This window comes from Lepidochelys olivacea (genome assembly GCF_965140295.1).
Source record: "Lepidochelys olivacea isolate rLepOli2 genome assembly, chromosome: 10".
NCBI lineage: Eukaryota > Metazoa > Chordata > Testudines > Cheloniidae > Lepidochelys > Lepidochelys olivacea.
Window position 1 is genome coordinate 7,712,197 of NC_140420.1, and position 25,094 is coordinate 7,737,290.

Genomic DNA, 25,094 nt, shown 5'->3' on the forward strand with positions numbered 1-25,094 from the left:
AACTTTTTCCCCCCCCCCGCCCGTCCCCAGCCCCAGCCATGGAGGTGGGGGCCGCGGGCAGGCTGCGGACGCTGCCCATAAGTTGGGCTGCTCGTGTTTGCTGCTGAGTGGCTTGTTTCCATGGGCTTCTCCGGGGGAAGGATTTGTTAGCAGGAAAGGAAAGGGGGGGAAGCCCCCAGAGCCCAGCAGCACCCGCCAAAGTGACCCCCCCCAGCCAGGGGGGGACACTGCCCTGCAGAGCCGACAATGACCAGCCTCGGCTTTGATGACACTTCTCTGGACAGCCTGGACCCCTCCTTGACTCTCCAGGAATCCAGCGAGATCGCCACCGCCCTGCTGAGCGACATCGACGGTGGGTAGCGGCCGGGCAGAGCTGGGGCCCAGGAGTGGGCATGGCTGGCGGGGGGGCAGCGCCTGGGGCAATGGACAGCTGGGTCCTGACCCAAGTCCCTGCTGAATGGCGGCTCAGCCCAGGCCTGGGGGCAGGGAGGAGCCGGGAGGGGGTGTATGGGGGCTGAAGGCTCCTGTGAACCCCGGGCGCCTGGCTTAGGCAGGGGGGCTGGGTTTCATTTCAGTGCTTTTTACACTTCGGCGTGGTGGGGGTGGGAGGGTTTCTTTGGTCCCCTCCCCCCAGTCCTGCATCTTGGCCCCTTCTAGCCCCGTGGCTCTGCGTTTCTAAGCTCCGGGATGAAGCCGCTCACGTCGCACACGTGTGTGTATGCGAGAGGGGCAGCGATCCGCAGGCGGGCACCGCATTTCCGGGGTTCTCTTCTCCCTCGCTTGGGTGGGGGGCTGGGTGCATGGGTGGGGGCGGGGAGTTTCTGTGATTTCCGATCACGCTGGGGGCTCCCCATGTAATTACTCCCTGATAGATTTTGATTTTAGGAGCCTGCTGCTGTCCCCGGCTGCAATTGGGGTGCACGCTCGGGGAGGGGTGCAGCCGGCTGCAATTGGGGTGCACGCTCGGGGGGCTCTAGCCGGCTGCAATTGGGGTGCACGCTCGGGGGAGGGGGGGCTGCAGCCGGCCGTGCTGGGCCCGGCTCGGAAGCCAGGCCCGCTAATAATAAACCCAGCCCGGTCCCCAGGGGCGGGGACGCTCCTCGGGTGGCTCCGGGCTCCGGCTCCGCGACCGCCGCTGTGCGGAGTGGTTGCTCCCCAAGCCCCGCCCCCTTTGCTCCCCGGGGGCGCTGACGTCAGCGGGAGGGTTACTCTCGGTCATTTCCCTCTTGCCGAGGAGAGTTCAGGCGCGAGCGCGCGGCCGGCCTGCAGGCGGCGGCGGGGGCGTGGCCCGAGGGCTGGGGGGGCGTGGCCCGAGGGCTGGGGGGCGTGGCCCGTGCCCCCAGGCCGGGCATCCATCGCTGCCTCCCTCCAGGGAGCAGCCCTGCCCCTGAGCCCCTCTCTCTGCCCGCTCTGCGCAGTGCCCACTGGCTTCCCAGAGAGCCCCCCCCCCCGCTGGAGACCGGGGGCACAGTGCAATGGGCAGCCCCCCAGCAGGGCCGTGGGGAACCCTGGTGGGTGGTGGGGACCTCGAGCGGGACGTTCGGTCACTGGCCCCTGTGCCCGGGATGCTTTGGGCAGCCTAAAGGCGCCTGGCAGAGCTCAGCGCGGCGGGTTCGAAATGCAGCATCACCGGTTCGCCCCGCACCCTGCTCCTTTGCGAGCCCAGGTGGGTCCCGCGAAAGGCAGCTTGCAGCCTCCCCAGCCGTCGTGACACCTCAGGAGGCTCTGCTGTGGTTCGGGCTGCCCAAGGGTCTCCGTCAGAGCCTGCGGTTCATATGGGTCTTGTTTATTTCGGGAGAGCCCAAGAACGGGTCCCATCGTGCTAGGCACTCTCGGGAGCGTTCGCCTCGGGAGCTGCGGCTCTCCAGGCCTGGACTGTGTCTGGATTAGATTTGATGTCATGCCATTTTTTGTGTTCAGGGACAGTGGGGATGAGGGGGCACATTTGGGCAGGGAGAACCCCCAAAGTAATCATGGGTGGGTGGAAGGGCCGGATCCAAAGCCCAGTCTGGGCAATGGGAGGCGTTCCGGTGACTTTGGATCAGGCCCTAAGTGAGCTTGGTTTAACAGAGATGACATTCGTGTGCTTCTGCACGCTCAACCCATCCTTTCCGATGTTCGTCAGTCCAGGAGTGTCGTCGCATTCTGGTTTTGTGAGTGATCTGAAGCACCTGGTTCACTTCCAGCAGGCGCTGCATGTCTAGCTAGTCAGAAGGTGCATTTTGTGGCTCAGAGGGGCACCTGTGGCAAGCTGCTGGAGCTTGTGAGGTGCTTAGGGCAGCTAGCTGTGGAGAGAGGCATGCATGCGGGTGTTGGACTTGTCAGCTGAGTTTGTCAGTGGTGGAAGGCAATTTCTTTTTCTGCCTCCCCAAATTAAAAGCAAACAAACTGGAAGATAACCTGCGAAGAGGGCGCTTTAATCAAGCAGTCAAAGGCAGGAGGAGATCAATGGCTGGAAGACACTGGACTAATCCAAAGTGCAGATAAGGGGCACCTTTTTAACAGTGAGGGTAAACAGCTGGCCAAGGGAAGTGGTTGCCTCTCTGTCACTTGGCTTCTGTGGGTGAAATTCTGCCTCTGTTGGAGTTTTGCCATCGATTTCAATGGGGCCTGGGGCTTCACCTTTTAACTCCAGGGTGGATGTCTTTCCAGAAGACTCACTCTAATTCAACCACAAGTTTAACGGGTTTGATGCAGGAATCTCTGCGTGGAATTGTCCGCCCTGCGTTCTGCCAGAGGTCAGGTTAGATGATCACTGCGATCCCTCTGGGCTTTAAAATTGGTGGAAAAGTGACAGTTAAATGCAATCTGAAGTCTGTGCGGTCTGTCACTCAAGTGGAGGATTGCTCAGAGCTAAACCTTCTGCCGTGTTGCCTGGCTGGTAGTTTATATTCTCTGAACGAATAACAAAGAGCAATACATTAAGGGTTACATTTAACGTTGGAAAGAACGTGGTGAGTGTGTGGCTAATGTGGCAAAGTTTTAAGGTTGCTCTGGCAATATTAACTCCTACCATCATCAGCCTTCTGGGGGGTTAATTTCACAGCTTAATGATGCAATCATGCTGGCTTTTTACATTGACTATCCTTGAGAAGAAGATTAGTAAAAGGCAGTTATGTTATATGGTCTATGTACTGCACATCCATGGGGTCCAAGCTGTGGAGCGGAGAGCCAGAGGAGAGGGAGCTTTGGATCTGGCATTTGTGGTCCAGACCCACCTCCAGTTCATTGCATTCTATTAGACAGTAAAACCTGCCTTCATTAACCACGCAAAGGACCTCCTGCCCCCCCATTCCCTGCCGTATAGTCAGAGGTTTGGGGCATGTGCCCTTTTGCAAAAGCTGGAGCAGGTGTACGCTCACTATGGCCCTGATCCTGCAAGCTGCTGCACCTGGGCAGACCCTGACCCGCTTGCTGAGTCAATGGGGGCTCTGGCTGAGGGTGTACTGCGCTGACCTTTTTTGAAAGGGGTGCTTGCGTGGGTTCCCTGAGCACTGTGAATAGGTCACCCCTGGGGCCCTGCTCCTACGGCAAAGCTCCCGCTCCGTGGCGTAGGCTCAGGCAGGTGACCTCCAGCATTCCAAACATCAGAAGATTTCCCCCCCCTCCCACCTCCTCCAATCAGTGTGAGAGCTGGGGAAAGGCAGGGGCTGTTCAGTGGGTTCCTTCCCGCCCCCCGGCCCTGTGCACGCTTTGTCACGTATGAAACGGGCACTTTTGTATTCGCTCATATGTGAGTCATGTATGCCCAGCACCAGCCTCACCCCATTGATTGAGTGCATTCAAGGGGCCCTGTTGTTCTGGGCACTGCAGTGAAAGGCAGCCCCCGCCCACGGAGCTAGCAGGCTGACTAGGGCCGAGCCATGTCGCTTGGGTGGCATTCATAAATACAATGAACCCTGCCGAGAGGCCACCCGTCCTGCCTGGGCAGCTCCCATGAGGATCCCTTCTCCCCATGATCCACTCCCGGCATCTTCCTTAGGAGAGCCCCTTGCTGTGCACACCCCCTGCCTCAGCCCCTTAAGACTGTCGTTGCTTTCGGCCCCTCCCTGCCCCATGGAAGCTGCTGGCAGGACATCTGACGCAACCATCCTGCAGCGTTATGCGCTGCTGTGCCAGTCGCCTCCGTGCATCTCCTCACTAACCAGCCTGTCTTGGGGGTTCTCCCCAAGCTCCAGCAGAGCTGCTCAGAGATGGGGACAGGTTGTTTCTGCCAGTGCCGATAGGAGCTGTGCTCACCTGCAAGCTTGGCTTGCTCTGAGGTAGCCTGGCGTGGTTCCTCCAAGCAATGAGTAATCCCGAAGGGTTGGCTGCTGTGGCTGTGGGCTGGGTAGGCCCCACTGGAATTAGGGGGAGCCCTGCTGAGAGTGTGGAGAGCCCTTGATGTGAAGCTGGAGCAGGCAAGGGCTCTTGCCATCAACGCAACGGCAGGACTCGGGGACAGAACGGTAGAGGAGCGGGCTGACCTTTGCAAGGACTTGGGCAGCATTGCATTGTGGAGTCAGGAGCCCGGGTTGACTGCCACTGCCTTGCTGTGTGATCGTGGGCTAGTCACTCCCACTCACCTTTGCAAATCCCCTTGAGAGCTGCACAGGGAAAAGCACTTAGGGCCTGATTTTCAAAGGTGCTGAGCCCCCAGTGCTCCGCTTGATGGCCGTAGGAGACCTGGACACTCAGCATCTGTGGAAATCACTGAGTGCCAGGTGGTTACCTCACTCCCAGGGGAATGATGGGTGCATCATCAGCCTCTTCCGATGCCGTGAAGAATTGGGAGCTGGCCCAGAGACAGTGAACCCCAGCCTGGCACCCGTGGGCCTTGCAGGGGGCTGCATTTGCTCTTTTCCCTGGGGGGGGGGTGATTGGTGGAGCAGAACTCACTCTCCCCTTGTGTCAAGCTGACATCCCGGCATTCACCAACGTGGGTACGATGCCCAGATCTGTTTTAGACGAGAGATTGACAACAATCTCTGAAAAGAAAACGTGCCCTCCTGCTGCCCGGTGAAGTCAGAAGGTAACTTCCGATCAACTGCAATTCAACCATGGACTTTGTCCCAGGGCAAAGGGCTTGCCCTGTTTCAGAAATGCTGCACAGCTGGTGCTGTTATCTCCAGGAGCAAAGTGTGACTTAATTCCTGGCAGGGCTTCAGTTTTGATGCAGATGTCAGCGGTGTGCTTTTAGTCCCATGCCATGGGCCAGATCCCCATTAGGTCAGTTGCATTCTGTCTGTTATATTCCTCCCCTCTTCTGTTTTTAGTGCGCTGCAGTGTCCTTTACTCCCTGTTCTAAACTGTTGCTGTGCGCGGTTAGTAGCTGCCATGTTTTGCTCCAGAGGTGGCTGCATTTTGGTGATGCTAGGGAGAATGCCATTCCTGGTTATAAATAGCTTGTTGGATGCAAGGTGCTTTGGCAGTGTAAGACTATCCCATTGCACATGCTCCCATTCCATGGCTGGCTGGGATGATACACGTTCCCAAGGGGGGACGAAAGACAAGGGGGAATGAGGATAAAAGGGTGGGGAAGAGCTAAAGTGTCTGAACTAGGCTATTTTGCCATCCATGCCCTTTACCCCTAATCCTCACAGCACAGCAATGTGGGGGCTGGGGCTCCACTTGGGATCCTGGACAGAGCAGTGTGGTATTTGGTGGGCAGAAATGAGGCATTGTGGGTATCTTCGGAGGAGTCCGGCTGCATTTCTCCTGGGTCCTGGTCACCTGTTGAGAGAGGAGTGGGGCATGAGCACACAGGCGGTCGAGATGGGTGGCTCAGGCCAGGGAGCTGAGCAGAGAAGGGTCAGAGCTACCTGAGTACGAGGGAACCCTGCCGAACAAACAGGTTTTATCTGACCCTCGAATGGCGCGAGGACTTGCCCCTTTGGTCCAGTGTCATTCCCTATGGCCTTTGGTTCCACGCAGTCGGTATCGGCACCCTCTGGATTGTGTTTTCCTTGCTCTGATGCAACAATAAAGAATTTCTCTGTTGTGGAGTCAGCCATTCCCCCCACCTGCTTCCCCCCCCCCCAGCTGGGGTGACCTAGGTTCTCCTGCCCAGTCAGACGTGCCACGCAGTGCCCTCGCTGGATGTGGAATGCCCGCCGACCGCACGGAAAGCTTAGGGTGACCATATTTTCCCAAAGGGAAAAAGGGACACTCCACAAACCTCCCTGCTTAGCCAGTGTGGCATTGGGGGAAGGACCCGTTTGGGAAACGGATGTGGCCACGCGCCCAGGCTATGTCCCCTTGCCCCGCACGGAGATGGGGCACCCAGCTTCTAGCCCTGATGATTGGCGTTGGCTTGAAAGACACGGGGCCAAATGCCTTTGCCCCGAGCGGGCAGGGTCTGCCCTCCGCTCTACCCACTGTCTGATCCCCGAGCCGTGAGACCGGAGGCAAGATCCTGGGATCCGCCCTCGCTAAGGGGGTGGGGGGTGCAGCTGTGTCAGATGGAAGGAGAGAAACAAGGCACTGCAAGGCAGCATCCTTCAAAAGCGCCTGGCTCCCAAGGGGTTAACTGTGAATGACCGAGAGTAACCCCGGCTGGCAGCGCCGGGGTTAAGGCAAACGGCCTGGAGTAACCCAGCGCCATTCACCTTGGAGGCTGCGCGGGGAGGCCCAGGCTGTCTGGGGGCGGTTGGCAGGGCCGGATAGCGAGGCCAGGCAGGCAGGCGCCGATTGGCGGAGAGGGATCACCTCATGCAAGGGCCGTGATTCACAATTCCACCCGCACTCCTTCCCCGACGGCTGGGGAGGCGGGACAGAGCGGGCGGGAGGCTCACGGGTTTGAAATAACCACACACCGCCCCGCTGCCCAGACTCTGCCACCCTTCTCCCTCCAGCCGGCTGGGCTGATCTGGGCTCGTGGGCCCCGCGGGCGCCTGGCCTGTCCCTGGGCCGCGGCTGGGATGGAGTGCACTTTCGAAGGTATCTCCCCCCCCCCACGCGCACACACTGCTTATTCGGTGCATATGGATTTCCAGATGTGCAGTCTGCTTCCCCCCCCCACCCCTCCCACCAGATGTGCACCCGCCTTGTGGGGAGACTGAGGCAGGGCATGTGGGCAAGTGTCCCCCTCCCACCCCCGCAGCGGGCGAGGGTCTGTTTGGGGCGGAGGCTGAAATCTCTCCTGCTTGGTTCCCTTGAATGCTGCCCTGTCAGGACAGGAGCCTGGGCCGACCGGAGAGCTGGGGACCCCCTTCTGTGGGGTGCAGCCCATTGTTGGTCTGCAGTGCTTGCTGAGCCCAGCCATCCCGGCAGAACTCCAGAGCCGCTGGCGTGGAGTCACAGCAGCGCCTGGCCCTGTCCTTTTGGAAGTTGCATTGAGGAGGGGGAGGGAGGATCGCGCAATTCTACCGGCGGCTGAGTCTGGGGAGTGTGGGGTGAGCGAGTGGTGGGAGAGGTGGGGAACTACTCACCTGTAATGAGTGACAGCCTGTCTCCTGCAGCATCCACTCACTCAGGGACTTTACTGGGCTGCAGGCTGTTGTATTTTGCCTGAGTCTGTCACTTTCCTTCCAGCAGCCCCCAATCCATGTCCCCTCTGCCCTCACACCTGCTTCCTGAGCTCTCCTCTCTCGCTCCGTTTGGAAAAAGACATTTACAGCGTCCCTATAAAGAGGAATAAACGTGTTTGTAGAAGGGTGGAGTGGGGGGCCGTTACCCGGCAATTCTTCAGTGACCACCTGGAAATGCTCCGTGCAAGACCTCTGAATTATGCCACAAAACCCTGGTGAAGGCCACATTGGAAATAGACAGACTGCATGCTCCATAGTGTGTGTCTGTGTGTGTGTGAGAGAGAGAGAGATTGCATTATAAGTATCTAATCACACTATGTGATCTCAAATAGACCATAACCCCTACTGTGTGCTTCCTAGCCATGCATGCTGTGTATTGTGTTATAATTGTATAATGCTGCTCTGTGCAGATATACAGACTCAGAGTGCAGCTGTTTACTACCTGCACTGAGGTTCTGCCCAGCACTATACAGGTATGATCACAGCAGGGACAGAAGTTACCCAAGCAGTGCTAAGCTCTGGCATAGCGTTACAAATCTGGCCTGATTGCAGCTGTGGCCTTTTTGTGTAGCAGGGAGATGTGAGCAGCGATCTCATGCGGCGGGGGGGAGCTAACGTAGAGGTCGGAGCAGGGGCCTGGGACCCAGGACATCTGGCTTTTGCTGACATGGTTCATAAACTGAAGCAAGTCACCTCAGCCAACATTTCCAGCCTGGTTCTGGGTGTCTCCAATTTTGGGAGCCTCAGACGACAACCACTCCGTGCCTCAGTTTCCCCATGCACATGGTGAGGACAGCGATAGCGACCTATCTGGTGGCTGAGCTGGAAGTATCAGTTGGGTAAAAGCCAGCAGAGAAGGCACCAGGGCAGTGCACAATGTTATTAATGGCTGGAGCTAATTGGAGCAAAGCCTTAGGTGTCGGAAAGCTGGGTTCCGATGGAGATAGGCCACTGGCTCAGCGTGTGACCGGGGACCATCTCCCCGTGCCGCACTCGTAAAATGTGGTGAAACAAACCAGCAGCTACTGCTGCGCGGGAGTGGAGTCGTCCAAGGTGAACAGATGCCACGAGAGAGCCCACGTGGCCTTGCTGGCTGCAGCTTTCTCCTTTCCCTGCTGATGCCTGCCCATCTGGTTTCAAGGAACAGCTTAGACCAGGGGTGGCCAACCTGAGCGTGAGAAGGAGCCAGAATTTACCAATGGACATTGCCAAAGAGCCACTGTAATATGTCAGCCGCCCCCCATCAGCTCCCCCTGCCCCGCTCCCGGCGCCTCCTGCCCACCGGCAGCCCCACCCAATCAGCACCTCCCACTCCCTGCCCACACCTCCCGATCAGCTGTTTCCTGGGGTGCAGGAGGCTCGGGGTGGAGAGTGAGGGCAGTGCAGGCTCAGGGGAGGGGGCGGGAAGGGGTGGAGTGGGGGCAGGGCCTGTGGCAGAGCCAGGGGTTGAGCAGCGAGCACCCCCTGGCACGCTGGGAAGTTGGCGCCTGTCGCTCCGGCCCCGGAGTCGGTGCCAATACAAGGAGCCGCATAGTAACGTCTGAAGAGCCGCATGCGGCTCCGGAGGCCCAGGTTGGCCACCCCTGGCTTAGACTCTGCCTCCTGCAGCCAGCAGAGCAGGTTCCAGCCCCCGGCCCCTGTGGCAGCCTTGTCTAGGTTGGGAGGGAGGGGCGGCTCCCAGGGTCTGGGGGAAGAACGTAGCTCTCGAACTCAGGTTTGCTCTGGACGTCCAGAGTGTGCGTTTCTCGCACACCTGCCAGAGGCTAGAATAGCGTCGTCGTGGATTCTGCCCCTTTCCCACCTGATGGCTGGGTGTCGTGATGGAGTAGCCCCCCCGCCCTCCCAAAATGTTGGCCCGGAAACTCTGCCATGGCAAATGAATGTGAGCACCGAGGGCTGCGTTTACCTGATGGGGAGCCCTGTCCCCTGCTTAGTTGGAGCAGCCTCAGGGCGGTCTAGACAGGAGGGTTGCCGGCCCTCTCACACTGCAGGTCATGAGCTCATGCTGTGGGCACCAATCCTGGTCCCTGCCCCACACTCCCTCTGCAGAAACCAGGACGCCAGGCTCCATGGATCAGGGAGAACTAGGGCAGCCTGCAGGAGACAGCAATACATAATGGGATGGGCCCAGCTGACTGGAGACATCTCCTCTGCTCCGTGCCTGGGCTGTGAGTTTCCTTTCTGGAGGTACAGGATTGACATGGCTCAGACCCGGATTCTCCCCGCCACCTCCTAACCGCCTGCAGCTCCCCAGCGCTGTCTGCAGAGTGGGCCTGGCCCCCAGGTGCTTTGCTCCAGTGTCGGTGTCATCAGGACATGGGGTCACAGCTGAATTTACACCAGAGAAATCTGCGACAGGGGCACTGAGCAGCCAATTGTGGGGCTGGGGAAAGGAGAGGGGCGGGGGTTGGGTTTTTTTAGTTGGTCAAAAAAGCCTCTGGAAACCTGAAGCAAAGCCCAGAAGGGGCTGTAAGTAGCAGGAAGCATTGACTCAGCCTTCCATATCTACAGGAGAGGGGGGGTGATGGCTGCTGGGCTGGGACACGCGCGACCTGGGTTCAATTCCCTGCTTTGCTGTAGACTCCTTGGGTGAGTCACTGAATTGCTCCGTGCCTTGGTTTCCCCTCTGTACACCGGGACCAGGACGATAATCTTGCTTTTCCCCTTCCCGTTGTTGGTTTGTAAGCTCCGTGGGGCTGGAGAGCAGAGCTCTGTCTCTCGTCGTGTGTACGTAGAGCCCCTCAGCCAATGGGCTGTATTGACTGTATGTGCTACTGTAATACAGAAAACAATAATAACCCTGCCCCATCTGCAGCCCGCGCAGGACTGGGCCTGCAGCCCCTGCTCCAGCCCACGCAGGGGGGCTGCCCCTCCCTTGGGGGCTTGTCAACAGCCCAGGTCGTCTCACTCCTGTTCATTGTTTTCTTGCCATTCAGCCTGAGGGTCCCGTTAGTTCCCCTGCAGGTTGCGATGGGGTAGAAGCCAGGCCCAGCTCCCTTGCTCGCCTGCGTAGCCCCCTGTGAAGCCAGGGCAGCAGCCCACATGAGGAAGGGCTGCAGGATCGGGCCCTCTGGGGTCCGGCTGGTCATGGAGCAGCCGTAAGAGGAGGGGTGAGATTTTAGATCCTCCCCATTGCAGCTCCCTGTGTCTCCCACTTCTTGGCTGTATCCCGAAGGGTCTCCCCGTGGCGGCTGGTCTTCAGGCTCCCCCTACTGGCAGATGCCATTGTCACACCCACAGCTGAGATGCCAAGGACGGTACCTGGCTCCCCTGGGCTGGAGCGCTGTGCGTGGGTGGTGTGTACAGGGCTCAGGCGGGCTGGGCTGGACCCAGCAGGGCTGAAGGCTTTCGGTCCAGCCTGCCATGCTGGGCTGTCATTTTACCCCCTCGAATTCCACACACACACACACACACACACACACACACACACACAGAGTCCTGTGTGTGGCACTGATGCTGCAGCTGGGGGCAGTTGATGATGGGGACTTTGGCAGCCTGGCCCTGCAGCCACCCATGAGGAGCCCCTTGAGGAGCCCGGCCTTCACCCCCACACGCCGTCACTGAGCGCTGGCGGCTGGGACCCCGATGGGCAGGCCGGGACGGAGGGAGCTTTAAAGCAAAGATGCCGGAGGCCAAAGGCAGCCTGAAGCCGTTGAATACAGAGGGATGACTGAACCGGGGCTGTGTGTCTCAACACGCCCTGCTCTGCCCATCCCAGAGCAGCCTGCTTGCCCTGCTGGGCGTGAGTGTGGGCAACCCCTGGGCATGAGTGCGGGCAACCCCTGGGCGGGAGGGTGGGCATGCCCCTGCTGTCACATTCAGTAGCCAGCGGAGGGTGCGAATGGGAACGCTGAGCACGCACTGTAAGACACAGCCTTTGGCCCCGGTTGCTGGTTCGGTCCAGCCCAGCAGGCAGTGACTGGGTCCTTGGGTGGTGGTGCCCCTCCCCACCGCTGAGATGAGTTTGCAGAGGTTCAGCCCAGTTCCTAAATGACAAAACCCATGGCTGGCACAAACACCAGGTTCAGCGGCGAGGCCAGGGTCCAGCAGGTCTTGGAGTTAGGTCATCTGTGCCAGCCCTGAGGCTCAGCTGCTGGGGCAGCATGGGGGAGCTGGCCTGGCTGGGGATACAAGGACGCCAGGTTCCCAAGGCCATTTAATCCAGCACCAGCGTCTACCCTGCTGGCAGTCTAATAACCGAGCTGGGTCTGGTTGCAATGTGGGCAGCCCTCACCCCGCAGGGTGTGTGGATCCCCATCCCTGCCAGCAAGCCCTGTAGTCAGGGGGACGTAGATCTCTGTGGTACGTGGGATCCCTCTCACTGCTGGGCCGGCTTGGGGTGTTTTCCAGACATGCTCCAGCTGATCAACACCCAGGACAATGAGTTCCCGGGCCTGTTTGACTCTTCATTCGACGCACCTGCCGCCCCGATGCCAGAGGCCAGCACGCCTGTGGGGCTGCCGTCCACAGCCGGCTCTCTCGACAGCTACCTGGGGCCCAGCCAGGCGCTCCCCTCCGCTCCCATGAGCATGTACCAGGTGCCCCCGCCACTGCAGAGCATCTCACCGCAGCCCCAGCTGAGGGCTGGGCCAGGCCTGACGGTGGCTCCTTCACCGGCGTCGGACATCAAGGAGGAGCCCATGGCGCTGTCTGCCAGCCAGCCCCAGCCTCCGCCCCAGCCGCAGCAGGGGGTGATGACAGCCCAGAGCTTCGTCCCGGCTTCCCAAGGCCAGTTCACTGCACAGCCCTTGCTGGGATACCAGAATCAGCACGGCTTCACTGGTGAGGCTCAGGATGGGGGGAGGGCCCCTTGAGGTGGGGCTGGGTCCCACTGAGCTCCCCCCTGTCTCCAGTGGGACCCCGAACTGGCCCTGAAAAGGCTGTAGTCTAGGGGCCAGCACTGGAGTGGAATCAGCTCCTGTAGATGCTGCGCTGTCCCCCACACAGGCCCATAGCTAATGCTGTAAGGGGTTAATTTAAAGGGCCGCTGTCAAGTAATTTAGACCTAATCTTTTGGCCTCAATTTTTTTCTACCCTGGGTGGGAATGTCCTTTTGGGTCTTTAAAAACATGAATTTATAAACCAAATTTTTCGTTTTTGTTTTGAAAAAAAGACGTGGGAGCCAGTGTTTATATAGGACCTATAATATTGTCACCTCTGCTACTGCCAGGGGAGCCAGCATGCAGAGTGCAAGCTGAGCACCAGTAATGGGGCCCTGAGGGGGATATCCCTGTGGGGGGGTCTGCTCAATGGGGAAAGGGCAAAATAGGTGGGAAGCGAGGGCTGTTTTCAAGGGTGTGATCAGCTCTGGCTGGACCCCTGGCAGAGTGTGGGGCGTGATGGGTGATTAACGTTCTCTGGAGCATCCTGAGTGAGGAAAGCAGAGGAGCTGGGCCCTTGGTCTGCCTGGCTGATGCAGGATCGTGGGCAGGCTGGGCCCCTGGAGTGTGGGGAGCAAGCTCCACGCTGCGTCTAACTCGCTCTCCTTTCTGCTCTCAGCAGTGCAGCCTGGAGGGGCTCCCCAGTCCCCGGCCAGCCTCCCTCACTCCTCTCCGCAGATGCAGCCCGTCACCCTTCAGGCTCACGTCCAGAACATCTCGCCCCAGCAGCTGCTGGCCGCGGCCACCCCCGGCACCTCCCAAGCTGTCTCCTCCCAGATCCAGCAAGTCCCGGTAAGCTGGGGCCAGGAGCGTGGACAGGCAGCAGGAGATCCAGGCACTCCTGCTCCCCGAACTGGGGATGTGGGGCTGCAGCACTAACCCTCTACCCACCCTACAGGTCCTGCTGCAGCCCCACTTCTTCAAGGCTGAGTCCCTGTTCCTGACAGCTGTGAAGACGGACGTCTCTGGGGCAAAGACCTCCAGCCACACTTCGCTGGCCACCACGGCGGCCGTCCAGTCTGCCCCGCTGCAGGTCCCGGTAAGTGAAACCCTCAGGGGTCCCTGTGTGTGAGTCTCCCCCACAAACCCAAGTCTCCAAGCTGGATCTGCTGCTTGGCCTCAGGCCTGGGGTGAGAGCCAGTCAGCGGGGAGCTGGGAACAGACCCAGGGCTCCTGACTCCTGGACCCTTCCTCTATGTCCTCCCTTGGTGCGCAGCCAGGGCCTGGGACTGCCAGCCCCTCCAAGACAGAGCCGCTGGCATGGCTCATGGCACATCCCCCACCCCGCCATCTGCAGTCCCCCGCTAAATGTGGAACCTTCCCTGGAGACCAGTAGGGGCTCGGCCAGTTAAAGCCATAGATAATATCTGGGACGGGGGTCAAGGCATCGGCCAATCGCAAAAGCAAAGCTCAGGTCCCAGCCCAAAGGGGACGAGCTCGGTGGGTCTCAGCAAGCTCCACATCTCAAAACTAAAATGGAGCTGGACGCGATCAAATGTCAGCCCCAGAGTGGTTCATGGGTGGGAATGTCAGGAGGGGGCTGCGGGTTAGGATTGGGGGCAGCAGCAGAGCAGGGGGGCAGTGCTGGATTGGCAGGGGCTGCGGGTTGGATTGGGGGAAGCAGCAGAGCTGGTGGGGGTGGGGTGCAGTGGAGCCCAGGGCTGGAACAGCAGGGCAGGGGGCTGCTGTGGGTCAGGAGCCAGGCGTCCTGGCAGAGCTGTGGGGGGAGCTGCCTGGGGTAGGCGGAGGGGCTCTTTCCTCCCCCCCACCCTGGCAGGGTGGGCATACTCCTTTCTCTGGCCGGTCCCAACGCCCTGCTCTCTCGCAGACCCTGGTGAGCGGAGGCACCATCCTAGCCACGGTGCCACTGATGGTGGATGCCGATAAGCTGCCCATTAACCGGCTGGTGGCCAGCGGGAAGCCAGCCTTTGTGCAGAACAAAGGCGAGAAGCGCACCGCACACAATGCCATCGAGAAGCGCTACCGCTCCTCCATCAACGACAGGATCATGGAGCTCAAGGACCTGGTGGTGGGCTCGGAGGCCAAGGTACCTGGGCAGCGGTGGGGCCTGTGGCGGCAGGGGGTGTCTGTCCCAAGACAGAAGCGCTCTGGTTCCCCGCTCCTTCCAGCTGCTGGGTTCTAGGAGGTGCTGCAGGCCGGGAGTGAGGGGCATCAGCAGAGCGGGCTGGGGGTACGGTGGGGCAGGGGCTGAAGGGACTCCTGCCTGTCCCTGCACTGCCTGGGTCTGGCGGCCATGTCCCCTGGTGCTACCATGACCCAGGCATGGCCGGTGGGTTGAGTTCTTCTGCAGGGACAGCACCTGACAGCGGTCGGCACGGGGGCGGGGGGAGGGCAGCATTGCCAGGGGCCACTCTAGACCTTCTCCCCGGGGTTGGCTGCGTCCGGCGGTGGGGGGAAGCTGTACCTGAGCGGCCGTGTCCCTCTCTCGGGCAGATGAACAAGTCGGCCATTCTGAGGAAGGCGATCGACTACATCCGCTTCCTGCGGCAGAGCAACCAGAAGCTGAAGCAGGAGAACGTGGCCCTCAGGATGGCCGCCCAGAAGAACAGTGAGTGCGGGGTGGCTCTCCCAGCTGGAGGGCCGGGAGGAGGGTTTGGGAGTTGAGGGACTTGGGAGTTGAACCCAGGTTATGCCACAAGTGAAGCGAGTTTGGTGGGTCTGAGCCTAGCCCCAGCAGAGGCCCAGGACTGCAGTAGCAGGTGTGAAGTGTCACGGGGGAGGCCGCTGGGCGGGGGGACTGCGTGAGGGCTGGCAGCGGGGAGATGAGGTATGGTGGCACTGTAGGGGAGAGGGGCAGTGGAGGGGTGCTGTGGGACAGGCCAGGCAGAGGGGCAGTGGTCGGGGAGGATGCTGTGGGGAACTGCCCAGCCTGGGGTGATGAATGCCCCAGGAGCCCAAGCCCATTGGAGAGTGGCACAAGATCTCCAAAGCCACAGGGCTGGGTCAGCCGCTTGTGGGGAGCTGTAAGCGGCAGCTTGTCCTCATGGCCCCTCTGCTTTCAGAGTCCCTGAAGGACCTGGTGTCCACGTGCCGCGGGAAGCCGGACGTGCCCATGGAGGAGATCAAGCCAGAGATGATGGACATGCTGACGCCCCCGCCCTCAGATGTGGGCTCCCCCTCCCACAGCAGCCCCCTCTCGCTGAGCAGTGGGAGCAGCAGCGACTCAGAGCCCGACAGCCCGCTGTTCGAGGAGACCAAGGTCCCGTGGCGGGGGGCGCTGGGCTGGGCAGGAGGCGGCTCTGGCGGGACCCCCGCCTGGAGCCAGGGGCTGGCGGGTGCCCATGCGGAGCTAGGGACAGTGGGGTCAAACACCTGACCCAGGGGCGAGCCCTAGCCAGGCTGCTTGCAGACAGTCCTTTGGCCTGGTCCATTACCCAGCCGGCAGACGTGGAGGCTCCTGTCGGATGCCAGGGCGTTTGGGGCAGGCCCAGCTTGGCTTGCCCTGGGTGAGGAGGTGACAGATCTGTGCAGCGCAGCCTGGCTCCCAACCTTTTAGGCATAGCTGGGTGCCTTTCACCTTCACGCCCTGATGCGCTCCGTGGGTGTCACCGGAGCAGACCCACCACCTGTAGCAAGGACTCACGCCCACCTCTGTGCTTGGGCTTTCAGGGGAAGGAGGAGCAGCAGCTGTCCACCGGCAGCCTGGGGATGCTGGATCGCTCGCGCATGGCTCTCTGCGCCTTCGTCTTCCTCTGCCTCTCCTTCAACCCCCTGGCCTCCCTGCTGCGGGGCACCAGCCCCGAGGGCGCCCCAGAGAGCAGGGCCTTCCCAGGCCCTGGCAGGACCATAATGGGCAAGCCGGATTCCATAGGTAAGTGCTGGGAGCAGCAAGCGGCCAGGCGCTTGGCCAGGGGATTTAGTGCTAGAGAGTGGCAATCAGGGCCAGAACCCCCAGGCCAGGTGGCTGGGGCCATCAGGGCCAGGCCGGAGGGGAGCAGGGGGCTGGGTGTCTGGGGCCATTGGGGCCAGGCCAGAGGGGAGCAGGGGGCTGGGTGTCTGGGGCCATTGGGGCCAGGCCAGAGGGGAGCAGGGGGCTGGGTGGCTGGGGCGATTGGGACCAGGCCGGAGGGTAGCAGGTGGCTGGGGCGATTGGGGCCAGGCTAGAGGGGAGCAGGGGGCTGGGTGGTTGGGGCCATCGGGGCCAGGCTGGAGGGGAGCAGGGGGCCGGGTGGCTGGGGCAATTGGGGCCTACCCAGAGGGTAGAGGGGCCTGAGTGCAGTCACGTGTCCAGGGCACTGGGAGGAGCAGCCAGTGCTGGCGGGGGGCCCTGTGTGTGGGGTGGGGCCCAATGGGCTGTGACACTCCCTGCTGAGTGATGCGGCCCGTAGCGTGGGGGACACTCCGGTCCATTGGTGGGGCCAGAGCTAGCTGTGACGTGTTGCTAACGCCGTCCCCGCCGGCTCTCTCTGCGCCCTGTGCCCAGACGAGGCCTCAGGCTGGCCCACCCTGATCTTCTGGCTGCTCAACGTGCTGGTCGTGCTGGGAGCCTTCGTCCGGCTCTTCATCTACGGTGAGCCTGTCACCCGCCCCCACTCGGAGTCGTCCATCCTCTTCTGGAGGCACCGCAAGCAGGCAGACCTGGACCTGGCCCGGGTAAGGAGCAGCACTGGCTGGCTGCGCCCTGGGAAGGGGGCTCCGGGCTCCCATTGCCTCAGGGCAGGACCCAGCCCGGAGCCTTATGCATCCACCCCAGGTTGGCCCTGGTTTGATTTCTCCTTCCTACTCACTAGGCGATCAGCAGCTCCTAACAGCCAAAGCCCCGCCTCTCCCTGCCCCCCTGGCCCAGCCCCACCCCCAATTCCTGCCAGACAAAGCCCCGCCCCTCCCTGCCCACCTGGCCCAGCCCCGCCCCCAATTCCTGCCAGGAAAAGCCCCGCCCCTCCCTGCCCACCTGGCCCAGCCCCGCCCCCAATTCCTGCCAGGAAAAGCCCCGCCCCTCCCTGCCCACCTGGCCCAGCCCCGCCCCCAATTCCTGCCAGGAAAAGCCCCGCCCCTCCCTGCCCACCTGGCCCAGCCCCGCCCCCAATTCCTGCCAGGAAAAGCCCCGCCCCTCCCTGCCCACCTGGCCCAGCCCCGCCCCCAATTCCTGCCAGGAAAAGCCCTGCCCCTCCCTGCCCACCTGGCCCAGCCCCGCCCCCAATTCCTGCCAGGAAAAGCCCCTCCCCACCCTGCCCACCTGGCCCAGCCCCGCCCCCAATTCCTGCCAGGAAAAGCCCCACCCCACCCTGCCCACCTGGCCCAGCCCCGCCCCCAATTCCTGCCAGGAAAAGCCCCACCCTGCCCACCTGGCAAGGCCCTACCCTCAATTGCCGCAAGGCAAAGCTCTGCCCCTCCCTGTCCACCTGGCACAGCCCTTCCCTGGCCCTGCTCACTTGCCATGCCCTGCTCCCAACTTCCCAGGAAAAGCCCTGCCCTGCCAGAGGCCTGATATTCAGGAGGGGGATTCCCCACCCCGCAGGCCGTGCGTTAACACCCTGCATCCTCTCCGTGTTGCCAGGGGGACTTTGCTCAGGCCTCCCAGCACCTGTGGACAGGCCTGAAGGCCCTGGGCCGCCCGCTCCCCACCTCCAACTTCGACCTGGCCTGCAGCCTCATGTGGAACCTCATCCGCCACCTGCTGCAGCGTCTCTGGGTGGGGCGCTGGCTGGCTGGGCGGGCGGGCGGCTTCCGGCGGGACAGCGAGCTGAAGGCTGACGTGCGCAAGAGCGCCCGCGATGCCGCCCTGGTCTACCACAAGTTGCATCAGCTGCACATGACAGGTAGGGGGCACCTGCGGGCCTTGAGGGGGCTGTGATTACTGGGGGTTGGGCCAGAGGGATCCGGTCCCCCTTGGCGGCTGGAGGGGGGATTTGGGTTGAATATGTGGTTGCCCCATCCCTGAGCAGGTGCTGTGCCAGCCTTTCACTCAGCTGTGCCTGTGCCCCTCAGCCCCGCCCCGCAGCTCCCCGCCCCACCCCCCGCTATTCCAGCCCGTGCCGTGCACGGGGGAGTGGCACGAGCTCTCCAGCTGCTACCCCCCTTCCTCCCGCTCGCTCTGCGGGTGACCTGAGCCCGGTGTGAGCCCCCCAGTGCCAGGCTGATGTCCCACATCCCCTCGCCCGCAGGGAAGCACGTCGGGGGCCATCTCTCCGGCATCAACATGGCGCTGAGCGCCGTCAACCTGGCTGAGTGCGCCAGCAACACCGTCTCCGTGGCGACGCTGGCCGAGATCTATGTGGCCGCCGCGCTCCGCGTGAAGACCAGCCTTCACCGGCGTGTCCACTTCCTGGCGGTAAGGATGGCTCGGGGGTGGGGCTTGGCTCAGGGGAGGCGGGGCTCCTCCATGCCCCGCCCTCCCAGATTGCGAACACCAGCCCAGACCCACCCGCTGGGCTCCTTCTAGAGGGGACGCTACAGGAAGCATTCCCCGCAGTCAGAAACCCTCCTACTGCTTGGGGCTGCCTGGGGCCCATCTAGCCTGGCACCCCAGCACCACCTGCCAGGAACCTATCCAGCCTGGTAGCCGCACTGGGCCCATGCAGCTTGGTATCGCCCCTCCCTACCTTCCTGCTGCCTCAGACCCACCCCTAGAGCTGGCTGCCAGCTCTGGCCATGGCACTCTGCCCAGACAGCACCATCCTGCCTGGCTGCCCCTGGGGCCATGCAGCCTGGGCTCGGCCCCATCTCTCCCAGAGGGGCTGAGCCGTGTCTCTGCCCTCGCAGCGCCCCTTCCTGTGCAGCGCCCGGCAGGTGTCCCTGTCGCACAGCGGCACCGTGCCCCCGGCCATGCAGTGGCTGTGCCACCCTGTGGGCCATCGCTTCTTCGTCGATGGAGACTGGTCTCTGAAGGGCACCCCGAGGGACAGTATCTACAGCTCCACCAGCAACCTAGGTACCTGTCTCCCCACGTCTCACTGCCCAGCTCCGTCTCTGCGTGGCACCAGACGAGGACTGTGCCCGCATTCCCCATACTCAGCTCTGCCGATGCCCCCAATCCTGACCCACAGCTGCACCCGGGGTTCACCTGCGGCTCTGCCGACGCCCCTCGCCCCTGAGGCATAGACGCTGTGGCCTCTGTCTCCAGGAAAAGTGGGTCTCCGTCAGTTGACCTAAAGTGGGCCCTTGCCTGCCCTGCCCTTGGCATCAGGGTTGCTGGGCGCCCTGCCAGGCTCCAGCCTGCCCCTGGCCTTTATTAACACCGTGGTGCCTGGACCCCTGTGCAGCTCTGTGCCTGGCAAGGGCTTTGGGGTCTGGAGACCCAGCGTTTGGGCTCCAGTGCCCATGGTGGACACAGGGCCCCTCAGCTGGCTCCTCCCCCTAGCCAGGACGCTCATCCTCCCCCCAACCCAACTAACAGGCCTCCCTTGGCGCTTCCCATGGGGCCCAGTGGACCCCCTGGCTCAGGTGACCCAGCTGTTCCGTGAGCACCTGCTGGAGAAGGCCCTGTGCTGTGTAGCCATGCCGGACCCCAACCCGCCAGCGGCCCACAGAGAAAGGTAAGTACCAGCCGTGGGGCCCAGAGCAGGGATGCACCCAGCCTGCCAGCTCCTGGCTTCCTCCCAGCCTGCAGCACCCTGCCAGCGACCACTCAGTCCCCGTCCTGCAGGGATGTGGCCCAAGCACCCACCTGAGGGTCATGCCTGGTGGTCCCTCCCGCCAATGGCATTGCGCCCCCAGCAGGGCCCTGAGCACCTCGTCCCTGCTGCCAGCCCTCATCACCCAAGGCCCAGCTGCGCCCCGCAGCACCTCAAATTTCTGGGGTGGGGGCTGGGACCCAGGATGGTTCGCTCTCCTGGCAGCCGTCCCTAACTGCTCCTCTTCCCCTCGGCCCCAGGGAGTTCTCCGATGCCCTGGAGTACTTGCAGCTGCTGAACGGCTGCTCGGACACCGCCGGCACCCCCAGCTGCACCCTCTCCATCAGCTCCGGCATGGCAGCCAGCACAGGTGAGGCCATCGCTGACCGGTGCGGATGGGGGCAGGGGAGAGGGGCCCGGAGCCTGGCACGTGGCCTGGGGCCTGCCGCTGAGAGGAAGGGCCATAGCTGCAGTTGGGGCTCTGCATGGGCAACTTCCAGGAGCACGCGGCACCCGGGGTGTCCAGGCCAAGGTGGGCGTAGTGACCTAGCGGGGCTGTGAAAGGTACTGGCTGGAGATCCAAGGTGGGGCAAGTGGGTATGGGATTGGGGTGGGGGGCATCTGGGGGTGGGGGGGTGGGGGTCGGCCAGGGCAGGCGAGTGTCTGTTCCTCGCCGTGATAGGCTGGCTGATGCCATCGGTCCTGTGTACCCCGCTCACAGGCAGTGACCCCGTTGCCAAGTGGTGGGCGTCCATCGTCGCTGTGGCGATTCACTGGCTGCAGGGGGACGATGAGGCGGCCGAACGGCTGTACCCACTGGTGGAGACCATGCCGAGGGCCCTGCAGGTGTCAGAGTGAGTGTCTGCAGGGGTGAGGGGGTGCATCGCTGGGATGGGAACGGCACCCCCTTGGCACAGCGCTGAGCTCTGCAAGGGAAATGGGCCAGGGATCTCGGGGTTGGGGGGGTGACAGTGTCATGTGATCAGCTGGGCAGTCACATGATCTCCAAAAGGGGGTGCCCATTGCATCTCAGGGAGCCAGCTTTGGGGGTGAGGCCAAGAGACGGGGCAGCATTGAACAGGGGTCGGTTATCCCTGCCCCACCCCTCAGTGGTGGGAGACCCCAGCTGGGGGTACCATGATGACCGTTTCCCTCTCCGCTCATGTAGGAAGACCCTGCCCAGGGCTGCACTGCACTCCTTTAAGGCCGTGCGGGCCCTGCTGGGGAAGCAGGACAGCAGCCAGGCCAGCCTGGGCCAGTGCGAGAAAGCCAGCGGCTACCTGCGGGACAGCCTGGGTCTCAGCTCGCCCGCCACTGGCACCCTTGACAAGGTGAGTCCCTGGCCTGTTCCCTGTGGCCTCGGTAGGGGGGTGGGTGTGACCACGGACTGTTCTCAGCCGTGTAACCGGACTCTCCCCTAACATGCACTGCATCCACTAAAAGACAGCCACCTCTGGGGCGAAGCACACAGCGCTCCAGGAAGCAGGTGCCGTATGCAGCGGAGCCATCTGGCTCCCTCAGGTCATGCATCCAGACGTCCCTGGGGCCCGGCACACCGGACACACACCTCTGCAGGAAGGGACCATCCAGAGGGGCGCAGCGCAGTGGCCGCAGCTGTGGTGCATTGTAGTTGCATTGCATGTGTGAGAATAGGTGTGCAATGCCCCTGCAGTGCAGCCCAGATGGGGCTTCTTCCAGCACCGAGCACCAGCCAGCAGCAAGGGGCCAGGGCAGCGGTGCCCCTGCTGGGCACTGGAGAGGGCTGCTGTCCAGCACCAAGCACCGGCCCTGGCAGACCCCAGGGAGACACCCCCAAACTGTAATTCCCTCGCACCAGCCATGGCCTCTCAACGGGGCATCACCGTAGCCACCAAGGAATTTGTAAAGGTGGGACCCAGATGGGCCAACCTGCTCCATGGCACCATGGTGGGAGGGTGGGGGAGGGTCAGGCCCAATCTCCCTGGGCCACGCCTGCTCCCGGTAGTGTCTCTGTGGGTGCAGCCCTGGGTGGCATCTGTGTCCCACACAGTCTGTCCCTCCCCCTCACTGGCGCCTCTCTCTCCCCCCAGGCAGTTCAGCTCCTCCTGTGCGATCTGCTCCTGGTGACCCGCACCAACGTGTGGCAGCAGCAGATGAATGTGAGCCAGCACCTGAGCTGTGTCTACCAGGCCTCGGCCCTCGAGCTGCGGGGCTTCCAGCAGGATCTGAGTAGCCTGCGGCGCCTGGCCCAGGCCTTCCGGCCAGCCATGCGCCGGGTGAGCCCTGGGGTGAGGGGCTTGCGGGGGGGGGGGGGGTCTGCTTCCCCACTCTGCTGAGCACATGCTTCCCACCGTGATCTGAGGTCCCGTGGCTGGCATTGTGCCAGAGCATGGGGATGGGGTCAAAGTCCTGGGGTGCAGACTCTCCCTGGGGGCTGGGCGGGCGCAGGGCTGTCCAGAGGCTGACTGTCTATGTGGGCTGCTCCCCAGGTGTTCCTGCATGAAGCCACTGCCAGGCTGATGGCCAGAGCCAGCCCCACCAGGACCCACCAGCTGCTGGACCGCAGCCTGCGCAGGAGAGGGGCTCAGAGCAGCAAAGAAGGTGAAGGGGGAGCCTGTGGCCCAGGTGGTCTGGAGGCAGCAGGGGGAAGGGTGCCCAGATTGCCTTCTGCCCCCCAATCTGGGGGGCTCTGCTGGGCTAGCAGGGACCAGGGCATGTGCCCAGCCCTGCCCTGGGGCTAGGAGGAGGATGCAGCCTCCATGGCCCTGTCTGCCCTGGGACTGCCAAGCGGTGCCAGCCGGGGGGCTGTATGGCCGCCCCTTATGAGAGGGGTTGAGACCCAGCAGCTCATGACATGGAGAAGTCCCACCAGGTTAGGGCATGGGTGGGACTGGCGGGCTGGGCTGAGGGCTGCGTGCCCCAGTGGCAGCAGATGGACCCAATTCAGCCTACTTTGTGCAGGGCTGCGGGGGGCCAGCCCCAGGCCAGTCCAGGGTGTAGGGATCAGCAAGGTTCCCCAGTGTGTGGCTGGCAGGGCTCACGCTCGAACAGGTGCTGGGACCCCGGGGGCGAGGGGCAGGACCAATCCCCCCGTCCGTCTTTGCACGTCCCCCTCTGCAACGGGCGCGTGATCGTGGACTGGGCCTTCCCCTGCACGGCCCTGTCCCTCCTCTTGGGCCCCTCTGTCCATGCTGGCGGCCAGCACTGAACCAGCTGGGCCCTCTGTTTGCTCTTGCAGCCGGCGAGCCGGAGAGCCACCCCACCCCACGGGAGCACGCTGAGGCCCTGCTGCTGGCTTGCTGCTACCTCCCGCCCAGCTTCCTCTCTGCGCCAGGCCAGCGTGTGGGCATGCTGGCCGAGGCCGCCCGCACCCTGGAGAAGCTTGGCGACAAACGGACACTCCATGACTGCCAGCAGATGATCATCAAACTGGGCAGCGGCACCACGGTCACCACCGGATAGCGCTGTGGCCAGAGAGCCGTGGACAGTGGGGATGGGAAGGCCACTGCTCCGATGGGACTGATCCAGTAATACCTGGCCCAGCTTGAGCTGCTCCATCAGGGCTGCTGTGCTGTGTCGTGGGCAATGTGTCTCTGCTTAATTGGCAGGAGTGTTAGTCATTACTGCTGGGAGGGGCTGGGAGCCAGGACTCCTGGGTTCTATTCCTGACTCTCTTCTCTGACCCTGGGCAAATCACCCACACGTGCCTCAGTTTCCCCACAGGTGTAATACACTTCCCTACCTCAGGGCGGTGCTGGCTGCCAAGGGGTGACACTGTGGACGAGGGGCTGCCTGGGAGCAGAGATGCTGTCTTGGCAGGAGGGAGGGGCGGGTGCTCCGTTGGTACGGTTTGACAGGCCGTGGGTGCCATGGGCTGGGCCCAAAGAGCCTCCAGCCCCTCCCCTGTGCTAGGGCCTGGAGTCCCAGCGGATCTCCTGCCTCACTCTCCAGCACGGCCCCCCACCCTGCCCCCTGCCCTGCCCCCGGTCTCCCTGCAATGCTGGGCACTGGGGTCCTCTAGTGGCACCTTCTCAGTATTGCATCATTGGTCCATTTCTCCAGCCCTTCTCCCTCGCCGCTGCTGCCCCTGCCTCTCCCCCACCGCCCGCCCTAGAGGTCCCCGGGGGAAGGCCTCTGGCCCCCTCCAGCAGCAGCTGGCAGTGCCTGCCCCGGTCGTGCACAGTGCTGGTGCTGGGCGTCAACTGCGGGGGCTGCAGGGAAAGAGAAGAGGGCAGGGCTGGGGTGGGGGGTGGCCCTGGCAGCGGTGCCTGCCCGGAGCCTGTGGGTGGCCATGTCCCAGGGCTCACAACGTTGCCCCCCGCCCTGCCCTGGCACCTTTGCCTGCGTTTCCTTTTTAAAGGTCATTTTCATAGTTGGAGAGTTTTGTACAGACGATTAAAGCTGCTTATTTATAGCTGTGCCTGTACTGGATTGGGGGGGCTGTACCCGACGCCCCAACCTGGGACGGTCACAGAGTGCAGCCTCGGCAGGGGGTGGCCATGGTATCACCACCTCTCCCCTGCAGCTTCCCGCTGGGGTGTGGTTCATCCAACCCATTGCCTGACCATGCAATAAACGAGCATCAGGAGGGCCCAGCTGCAGCTGCTGCACCTCAGGGGAGCCAGGTTCTGCCCTCTGTCTCCCCACTTCCCCCCACCGCCACCTCTGGTGACCCAGCCTGGGTGCAAGGATTGTCTGGCCTGGGCCTCTCCTGGAGGGGCAAGAGCATGGACCCCACAAGAAGTCCCTGTGCCCATGGCTCAGGCCAGCAGCTCCCAGGGCTCTAGTCAGCCAGGGCCTGCTCCTGCTGGCTCAGGGCCAAGCACTCGGAGCTGCCCCCCCCCCCCCCCCAGCAATGGAGCATTTGGCCTTTTCACGTTGCCGTGGAAATCTCGGGCCAAATCCCACCGGGTGCCTGGCGGGATGCAGTGTGAGTGTCAATTCCCAAGTGCTGGTTGCCAATATGGCCCCTCTTGCTGCAGAAATTGGGGGACCCCATCTCTGCCCCTACATTTCAGCTGAACACAGGCTGACCCTGCTCCCTTTGCCTGGCTTCGTAGCTTGCTCCGCACAGCGGCCTCCAGAGCACAGCCTGTCCCAGCTGGCTCCCATCACAGCCTAAGTGGCGCCCTGAGAGCCAGCAGCCTGGGAGG

At 62.6% G+C, this 25,094-nt stretch overlaps 1 protein-coding gene across 4 annotated transcripts; it reads left to right on the plus strand.

The window, feature by feature from the left end:
• Positions 1–24,355, plus strand: SREBF1 (sterol regulatory element binding transcription factor 1). 4 transcript variants are annotated; one of them, XM_084642358.1, is made up of 19 exons: positions 1–352; positions 11,859–12,290; positions 13,008–13,180; positions 13,287–13,427; positions 14,217–14,435; positions 14,843–14,957; positions 15,412–15,608; positions 16,019–16,220; positions 16,833–17,002; positions 17,907–18,168; positions 18,514–18,680; positions 19,112–19,280; positions 19,746–19,884; positions 20,223–20,332; positions 20,684–20,816; positions 21,131–21,293; positions 22,032–22,217; positions 22,431–22,542; positions 23,180–24,355. In XM_084642358.1, exons 1-19 carry the CDS (start codon positions 247–249, stop codon positions 23,401–23,403), a joined length of 3,420 nt encoding a protein of 1,139 aa, XP_084498484.1. In that variant the 5' UTR covers positions 1–246; the 3' UTR covers positions 23,404–24,355. The 4 variants fall into 4 exon arrangements, with proteins under 4 accessions (XP_084498484.1, XP_084498485.1, XP_084498486.1 ...); XM_084642359.1 differs by having other exon boundaries at positions 13,011–13,180; XM_084642360.1 differs by having other exon boundaries at positions 2–352; positions 19,776–19,884.
• Positions 24,356–25,094: the final 739 nt, after the last annotated feature.

What these genes read in the sequence shown, in the direction of transcription:
- SREBF1 (XM_084642358.1), top strand. Translation starts at nt 247, where the DNA reads ATGACCAGCCTCGGCTTTGATGACACTTCTCTGGACAGCCTGGACCCC. An exon ending in AGGGCCCTGCAGGTGTCAGA is followed by an intron (nt 20,817 to 21,130) that starts GTGAGTGTCTGC and finishes CCGCTCATGTAG; the next exon opens with GAAGACCCTGCCCAGGGCTG. An exon ending in GGCTCAGAGCAGCAAAGAAG is followed by an intron (nt 22,543 to 23,179) that starts GTGAAGGGGGAG and finishes TTGCTCTTGCAG; the next exon opens with CCGGCGAGCCGGAGAGCCAC.